This window comes from Zingiber officinale, chromosome 6A, assembly GCF_018446385.1.
Source record: "Zingiber officinale cultivar Zhangliang chromosome 6A, Zo_v1.1, whole genome shotgun sequence".
Lineage (NCBI taxonomy): Eukaryota > Viridiplantae > Streptophyta > Magnoliopsida > Zingiberales > Zingiberaceae > Zingiber > Zingiber officinale.
The window spans coordinates 79,903,164-79,912,530 of record NC_055997.1 but is presented as its reverse complement, the minus strand read 5'-3'; the positions used below and the strand labels follow the sequence as shown (position 1 = coordinate 79,912,530).

Sequence of the window (9,367 nt, the reverse complement as noted above, 5' to 3'; positions counted from 1 at the left end):
AGAATTGGAGACATAATTCTTAGAATTTCTCACAGAAGCAGGCGTATTCATGACCAAGAATGAACACATTCATGAGAACTGAGTTGTATCAGAGTGAGTTATGGGTGAGATATATCAATTCTTATACAGACTGTAGAACACTTCAAGGATATCGTGTCTATTGTCAACCAATAAGCAAATAAACTTCATAAGAGAATGTTCAAAAGGTAAAATCTACTTATGATATACTGGATTCAACTGCTGAATATTATAACATACCATGTTTCTATTCATGTGGGAGATTATTAGAAATTTGAATGGAAAACAATAAGAACTAGATGAAGGAAATTCCTTTGTGTATGAGTTTTTAGTTTCATATTGGGACTTTCATAGATAGTTAATTGGTTTATATTGTTACACATGCATGTATAATGTGAACAAATATATGAGAAGATGTTCTCTTTCACATGTGGGTGTGCAAGGGGGTACAAATCCATGGTTTAGATTTCATTGAACTAAGTTGATTCGTATGTGAGTATGACTTGCGCGCGTCGAATGTTGGATAAGTCGAAGTAAAATTTGCCCAAGTAGATCAACCAATATTTTACTACATGAATTATTTTTTGCTATTGCTCAAGTGTGATAATAGAAGCATTAATTAGACGTTAATGATGATTACATAATCTCCCGAATAGTAATGACCAATCATTGATGGTTGGTGGTTGTCATTTAATCTATGCATTGAATAGTTTCTACTCGGCAATTCAATGTAGCAAGGGGTGAATGCTCCTATATAGGGAGCTGAGATCTTGAGCAGAAGGGGGCAAAATCTATAGTGCAAGAAAAGTGATCTCTATCCACCTTCATTCCCTCACTGTTTTCCTCTCTACCGTGCATTTGCACAATAGATCCGCTCGTGATTACTTTCGAGTATTATCTCAGTTCGTTGTGACCACCAATGCTTGGTGGAGATTTACATATTGTCGTTGTATTCTAGGAACAGACGACCCACAACAACCTCGAAGCACAGTCAGAGGTGAGATGAATCTATTTTAAGGAAACTAGAGAGATGATGCACCATCCCTTTAGTATAAGGCTTTAGCGATGCACAGAGAAGACACGAGACTCGAATTTGTTCAAACTCCTCCTTCCTGTCTCCAGCGATCAACACCATTCGTTATGACCACCAACACATCAAAAGGGAACAATGAAATGACAACGATTACACGATCGATGAACTAGAACATTATTGATTACCAGGCCGATCGGATCGTTGTTCAGTGAGACAGTGATGATCGGCCCCATCACAGAAGCATTCGCAGCCATGACATCATTTGCTCCCCATGGTTGGGCTTGAAAAAAAAAGTTGTCCAATAATTTAAAATTTTAGGAAATTTTTAAAAATAAAAATATTCCAATAATTGGAACTGAAAATTGTCTTTGATTAATTCTACTATGTAATTTATAAATATATGTCTTTTATTTTAATTTTGTTTGTAGACAATTTAGTTATGCATTTATCTATATGAATGACTGAATTTCTGCAATAATTTCTTTGATTTAAACTTTATCAAATTAGTGAAGTTAATATAATTTCTCAAAAATCTAACATCAACTATAACTATAGAATTAGTCTAAGAGTAGTATCATATAAGCTAGTACCATTTAAGATGACATAACTAAAATATATCTGATAATAAAGATACACTATTTATCCTATTTTGGCCTTTCAATCGTATTTTCACCCGCAATTAGTCATTTGAGTGATAATCTCTAATGATCTAATCGGTCAAGAACAAATATATTGAATTAATTGTTAAGATCTTTTTTATTTTTCTTTAATGTCTTTTAATATCTAAAATTTTATTTTATTCTCCTTTGTATTTTGACACACACTATTTGCCTCTCTCTATCCTTTAACTCCAAACCACAGTTATGATTCTGGTAAGCATGCTGAGAAAACTGAGCTCCGAAATAAATTGATCTTAAAACTGTAAACATTACTGAAATTTACACACTTAATAAGAGGCTGGATCTCAAAGTACGTAGATGCACAATAATTGGTGAAATTAAACAACATAAAATGGCGAAAATGAAGCTCCACAAATCACAGATTCAAGAATTAGCAACACCGTAGTAATTGCAACAGTAATGGCGATGATGCTCAAGATCTTCTCTTGAACGGGAGAGCTCTGATCACAACCTGGTGGTAGACTGCAGCAAGGATAGCTCCAATGCCGGGACCAACCCAGAAGATCCACTGTGATTGAACCCAGAAAAGTTCAGGAAATCTGAAACTATCTTGGGGAAACAATGGAGTATTAAGAGCATTAATGGAGAATCTTACTTGGTCATCCCAGGCATGGTCTCGGTTGTAGATGATGGCAGCTCCAAGGCTGCGTGCAGGGTTGATGCCTGTGCCAGTGATGGGGATGGTGGCCAAGTGCACCAGGAACACAGCGAAACCGATTGGCAATGGCGCAAGGATCTGTTGCCATCATAAACAATGAGAAATTAGCAGTAAAAATCTCTTCTTGTAGCTCAATTTGGAGTGGTGGAGCTTGGGCTTACAGGAACATGGGAGTCCCTGGCTTTCCGCTTGGCGTCGGTGGCGGAGAAGACGGTGTAGACGAGGATGAAGGTGCCCATGATCTCAGCCCCCAAGGCGCCGCCATTGCTGTAGCCGGAGTTGACGACGTTCGCACCGCCGCCGTTGGTCTCATACACATGTTTCTGGAACCCCTTCACCACGCCGGCGCCGCAGATGGCGCCCAAGCACTGCATGATGATATAAAACACCGCCCGAATCAGCGACAGCTTCCTCGCCAGGAACAGCCCAAAGGTCACCGCCGGGTTGATATGCCCACCTGAAACCGAGACGATCAAGAACGCAGAGAGAAAAATGAATGGCGACTGGAGTTATTTGATCATGTACCGGAGATTCCAGCGGTGCAGTAGACCAAGGCGAAGATCATGCCGCCGAAGGACCAGGCGATGCCCTGGATGCCGACAGTGGCGCACCGGCTTTCGTTCTGGACGACGCCCATGACGGTGAGGATGCTAATATAGAGGAAGAGGAAGGTGGCCACGAACTCCGCGATGCCGGCCCTGTAGAAGGACCATGACTTGAGCTCTCCGAAGTCAAGCAGAGGCGGCGGCGGCGGCTCCTTGTAGTCCTTGTCCTGCGCCGCCATGCCAATTGGCTGCCTCTCCGAGAACTTATTTGCTCCGAGCTTCACATCCTCCTCCTTCCCCTCCATCTTCTCTCTCTCTCTCATGTGAAATTAGGCCTAGCTCTGGTTCTCTTTATATGGCTAGCTGCGGCCGCCATCATACTTTTACTGCATGGTCAAAGTGATCGATCCATTCAGTTTAGAAGCATCAAGATTAGATTTTGAAACTTTTTACTCACTTTATAGGATCAGTCGCAGAAACTAACTCGATAAACTTTGAATTATTGCGAAAGATTGACTACAATCGATTCTGTAAACGAGGTAAGCTGTGCAGTGCAGCAGGGACCGGACCAAGACGGGCAGGTCAGTAAGACATTGTTTATCTCTTGCTCTTTACCACGCTGGCGGAGGTAGCCTTGCACCACTAACTCTCCTCTTTATTAGATTCCGATTGATTGGCCATTGCAAAAACTCGAGAAATTACGATCAAAATGTGATCTTTACTGCTGCTCGCAATTCTTTTAAACCTTTAATTTATTAATCTCAGTTCATAGATACTAATTGATTTTTGTTTAGGAGAAATTAGGATTGCTGTAGAAATGATTGGTGCGAGAACAACATAACGAGACGGAGAAATGAGAGGCTAAGGAGAGACGGGAGGGAGAAGATATGAGAGAGCGTTCGGTAAAGCGACATGAGAGGTAGGAAGGAAGAAGAATGGTAGCTGGTTACCTGTGCATCCTCCAACGGCTAGATTTTTCTACGTCCTTTCGTGGAATGTTTCAGTTGCGTAAACTTCCAGCGTTGTATTAATACGTGTAATATTGTCCAATACGAATAATCGAATATTTTATCGTTTTTTTATAAAGAGAAATAAATACAAAAAGAATAATGGGATGAGAATGATGATAAGATTGGGACCGCATGAACTTGGCTGGACGTCGAGCACAGCTAGCCTTTGGGTCACCACCGCTGCGGACAACATGATTGCGGGCCCCAGCCGGACAGCGCGACCTTCGGTAGCTTTTATATTTATAAAATATATATTTATTTTCAACTACTGTACTAATTTTATTCGACAATTTACTCAATTATGTTTACAAACTTTCAGACTAGTTAAATGACGTAGATAAATTTTAAAATTATTAAATTATGTATTTAATTTCCATTTTATCCCTTTGTATTTATTTGTATTCGCTTACCAAATCATCACGTGCGTCTAAACCAGAAGATAAATCCGAACCACATGTACGCCTTTTTTTGGGACATGCGTCTGAACCAAATTCGGCGGCCAACACAGCATGGCAGTGTGCCTTCTTCGTGAAAAAGGCGAACAGAGAAAACCAAAACCTAAATACCACGCCATCTCCCAACGGCCGGCGACGTGTCTATTTCTGACTGTACACACCACGCTATGGCAACTCCCGAATACAAATGCCCCTCCCCTCTCAACCGCCAAAGTCCTACCAACTAAACATAACGTCCCTCCCGACTAGCTCCGACTGCAGTGGCATCTCTGGTCTTGTTTTTGGTCAACGCATAAATTTTTCAACTGGACGAAGCTCCCTTAAACTTAAAACTGAGGTGTCACGTTAAGGAAGGGTGTAAACTACTATTCCAGTAGCTCCAAAATTCCAAGCATTACACAAAACCCTAAAGCATCAGCATCACGACTCTTACCAGTCCTATCACCGGTGACATCTTGTTGTTCACTCTAAACAATCCTATCACAAAAATCATACCGAGGATGACACTTTTCTCACTAATCAATTGAACAACATGTATATTTTCTTCTACCAATTTTTAGATGTCTTATTTCTTATTTGTAGATTAACATTATCAATTATTTTCACTCACTATTCATCTCAACTTTCCTATATTCTTTTTTTATTTTTTTATTTTTTCAATGTTCTATCTCACCCGTGTTAACATTTTAAATAAAAAAACTTAAGTGTGTTTTGTTGGTCCTCGTGGTTATTTTGATGTAATCAATCAAGTTAGGTTAGGTCTTGTTTGATTTTGATCCCTGTATCTAAGTGTGCAGGAATGCAGGAAGTCAAGAGGAAGATGCAGCTAGCAAGAAGGACAGCACGGGAAGGGAGCCGACGGGCTCGGTGTGTCCGAAGGATGAAAGAGCTGCGAAAGAGTATACCGGTGGATGAGAAGAATGTGCACGACGTTCGAGGGATAAGAAGCCAGGGCGGAAGCTTGCTCGAGGAGAAGGCCGGCAATTGGGTTCAGGTGAGCCCTATTTCAGTAGGCCGCAATCATCCAATCAAACAGAAATTCGAAAGCTGAAAAGGAGAGGAAGAAGTGCTGGAAAAACAGCTGGAGGCACCCTCAACAGTCGTTGGAGGCGCCTCCGACTTCAGCACGTTGAAGGCACCCTCAATGGCATTGAGGGCGACCTCAACAGCCTTGGAGGCGCCCTCAATGCCTTTGAGGGCACCCTCGACCTGGCCAACTTGGTCGTTGATGAACGGATAAAGTTTTATCCATTCATCCCCTTGGAGGCGCCCTCAACCCCTTTGGAGGCGCCCTTAAGACTCGAGATAGGATTTTCAGGAGCTATATAAAGACCCTTGGAGGTAGAAATTAATAATTCAACTCTATATTCAATTTCCTAGCAACTTTTGTAAAATACCGGAAAAGGGTAGATAATAATAAGGGAAATTTTCCGGAATATTTAGAAATTTTTCGGAAATTTTTCGGAGCTCGTATGGACGAGTTTACGGGGATAAAAACTGGGCTCGGGAAAGCCTGTTTTGACTATCCCATTTTAATAAGGAAAAGTTTTATTTATTTATTTTTCTTTTCCTATTTTTCCTTTTTCTTTATTTTCTCTCCCCCGCGTGCCTTAACCTTCCTCCTTTTGCCGAGCCGCTGACCCCTTGCCAAAACCACCATGCGACGGTTCCCTCTCTTCTTCCCCTTTTTCTTCCGCGAATGTCGAAGCCTCTCTGCCGTCTATCTGACGCGACGGCAAGCCAAGGAAAAGCCCTGTCACCGGCCACACACCCGAGCCCTAGATCTTCCTCTCTCGGTGCTGACACCCCGATTCCTCTTCCTCCTGGTTCTTCTCGGCACCGATCAACGCTCGAGCGTCGGCCGCCGACTAATTTCCTGTGCCCTAGTCGCCGCTGTGAGGTCTGAGCCGACCAATAGATCCACTGCCGCTGGCTAATTTCCTGTGCCCTAGTCGCCATTGTGAGGTCTGAGTCGACCAATAGATCCACTGCCGCCAGCGATGCCAAGCACCTCTGCACAGTGCCGTCGGCCTCCCCTATGACCTAGCACCGCTGTTGTCGCCCACAGCCGACCGACACCGTCTGTCCACCGCGCCGAGCCCTAGTTCTTCCTCTGCGCGCTAGTGCCGATCACCATCTTGCTTCTTCCCTCTGTTCACGGCGTCTCGACCCATCGCTTCCTCTTGGCCTTGACCACGGCGGCGCCGAGACTCTTCATTGCCGGAGCAAAGCCACAGTCGGCTCCACCTTTCTGAGCCCTAGCACTGACCTTCACCATGGCTTGATATTGACCCAGGGTGGCTGTGGTTTTGTTGGCAGCTAGATCAAGCATCGCCTAAATCACAATTCAGTGGGCTTGTCGATTTGCCGTGAGCCATCGCCGGAAGAGCTAGGTATTGTTAGATCAGGTACAAATTTAAGTTGATCGGAGTTCTGGGTGATTGATCTATACTTAGCTGACTATTAATTTTGGTTTGATTTGGAATGTAGGAACTATATTTAGGGATTAGTGATGATTGGGGATAAATCGCATAGAGGGCAGTAGCAGTTTACCTTGCTCTTGCCACCAATTTCCAGCAGCGACCATCCTTTGTTGTGAGTCAACAGAGAACTCTTCGAATTGGTAAGTTTTGTGTTAAGTTATGTTAGCAAGAAATGTTCGTGTAGGTATATATACATTGAATTAGGTTTTAATTGGATTATATGATTAGATTGATCAGAGTTTTACCCTAATTTAGCCTTAAGGATTTTATTTAGCTATACATTTGAGTTAGCTAAATAAAATATATTTATATTGGTGACACAGGACTTTGACGTGAGATGAGTATCTCGACGTCGGATTGGACCATATTGGACCTTTCTTATTTGGAGGCGGGTACTTTGACTTTATGTCATTTGATATGCATAGTAATGTTTTTAACAAATAGCAACGATTGTGTTTTTCTTATCTGCTTCGGTTGATCACTACCCGATCTGTTACATGTTTGTTTGTTTATTTGTTATGCACATCATGTTAGTCCTTATCTGATTATACATGCTTATAGGGGTAGTGACACAACCATGTTATATATTATGTTCAGGACCTAGGATTTTTGATACCTTATCTGGTCTGTGTACCTTTGATTTGGTTCATTGTCCTATGGTACACATTTTACATATATATGGATATTGCTATGCGGCTCAGGATTTTGCCATGTTTAGTGTCATGCACCATTCGCATGATTGCATGCTGCGCGATAGTCTGCTCCATTATTGTTGAGCACATCGCCAGTTTCATCTCTGTTGGTGCTCCGTTGGTCCACTCATGGGTAACATGACGCAGCGTGGTAGCACGTCAGTTTGCTCGGTGGTGCTCCGTTGGGATGCTCATGGGTAGTGTACTGCAGCGTGGTAGCACGCCGGGATCCCTCCCCGTTATTGTGTACCGGGAGATGAGAGCATTGAGCTCTCCCATTTATGATTTGGGGTAGGAGGATAGGTGTACTCCGACAGCATCCCGTCCACTCGGTCACTCATCAGGAGCAGTGATGACAGAGTGCACGGTTGTCACAGCCCTACCCACTCTGTCTCACCATTGTGTGTGAGATGGCTGACTGGCGTCAGAGGTGACCATGACATTGGCATCATATACATGATGCATTTATTGCTTATGTTTGCTGCATTTACTTGTTGCATTTATATGGATGCATATGATTGACATACACACAGGATTTATGATACTCTCGGTCTGACGACCCTATTGTACTTATACCCTGGTCTTGGTTAGTACAGTTTTCTCCTGCTTATTTCTGTTGCATTTACCCTTCTTGTATCAGGAGACTGTACGCATGATTAGTGCTGGTTGTTATTTTCTTTATTATTCATATCAGTTGTTACCCGCTGAGTTGTTGAACTCACCCCCGTGGACACTATCTTTTTCAGGTTGTTTATGGAGTCGTTTGGAGTATCCTACCTGCCGGCCCCCACATCACATTAGAAGACTAGTCTCCGTATTTTTGTTTATTTTTATCTTGGTATATGATATGTGTGTATTTGGCTTTGTGTTCCAGTTTTATTTCCGGAGTGTTTTGTTGTTGTGTGGTGTAAGCCTAGCTGGCTAGCAGTCTTCGTTTATAGTTGTATGTGTTGTCTATTGGAATTCCGCTGTGATTGATTTTGGTACAGCCGAGTGGGCTGTTAGATTTACATAGAACTGCATGGTTGCATTTTTGTGGTATCAGCCGAGTAAGCTGCATATAAACTACGTGGTTGTGTGTATGTTCCAGCCGCCTGTGGCTGATGTATATTGTGTCTGTAGAAATGCTTCAGATTGTCACCCATATAGGGGAGGTGCTGTCGAAATTTCTTTGGACAGGGACTTCCCCGAGGCGTGACAATTTAGTGGTATCAGAGCAGATATACGATACTTGCTATGTGTTCTGGATTTTCGAGATTTATCTGATACCAATTTATTGGTATCAAAGCACGGTTTACGGGTCTTATATCCCGTGTTTCGGATTTCATGTTTTAGTTTTCTCGATGTGACTTTTCGGGTTTTGGGACCTGGCAGCAGCAGGATATCTCGAAGCTATATGAGGTATGTTGGTATATTGTTATCATATACTTCTGTTAGTGTATACATTGTTGACTATGATAGTTATGACATGTATTAGCACGTTATATTTGGTATCTGTCTGATGTTGTAGCCCATATTACATGTGATGGGTTAGCCACTGATGATGATCGACCCTATTAGAGATCAAGGATTATAATTTTTGGTGATTTTTCATATCATACACCAGTAGTTTTAGTTTCTGTTACTACTAGTTGGTTAGCAGATTGAGACACATACCAGCCTCTGCTATTATTAGCTGGGTAGTGGATAGTATATATATCTTCATGTTGACCTAGCCAGTAGTATACCATTTTATCTTAGTAATTTCATCAGTAAATATTGATTTATTCTTGTTAGATCAGTTAGTAGAAGAC

At 42.2% G+C, this 9,367-nt stretch overlaps 1 protein-coding gene across 1 annotated transcript; it reads right to left on the bottom strand.

Moving 5' to 3' along the window:
• Positions 1-1,930: 1,930 nt before the first annotated feature.
• Positions 1,931-3,532, bottom strand: LOC121996688 (probable aquaporin PIP1-2). Its single transcript, XM_042550732.1, has 5 exons — positions 3,392-3,532; positions 2,915-3,320; positions 2,551-2,846; positions 2,327-2,467; positions 1,931-2,239 (listed from the first exon to the last, which is right to left on the bottom strand). Exons 2-5 carry the CDS (start codon positions 3,255-3,257, stop codon positions 2,144-2,146), a joined length of 876 nt encoding a protein of 291 aa, XP_042406666.1. The 5' UTR covers positions 3,258-3,320; positions 3,392-3,532; the 3' UTR covers positions 1,931-2,143.
• Positions 3,533-9,367: the final 5,835 nt, after the last annotated feature.

Coding starts and splice junctions, on each gene's coding strand:
- LOC121996688 (XM_042550732.1), bottom strand. CDS start 3,257: ATGAGAGAGAGAGAGAAGATGGAGGGGAAGGAGGAGGATGTGAAGCTC. Junction 2,468..2,550: donor CCAGGGACTCCCATGTTCCT/GTAAGCCCAAGC, acceptor TGATGGCAACAG/ATCCTTGCGCCATTGCCAAT. Junction 2,240..2,326: donor ACCATGCCTGGGATGACCAA/GTAAGATTCTCC, acceptor GTTCAATCACAG/TGGATCTTCTGGGTTGGTCC.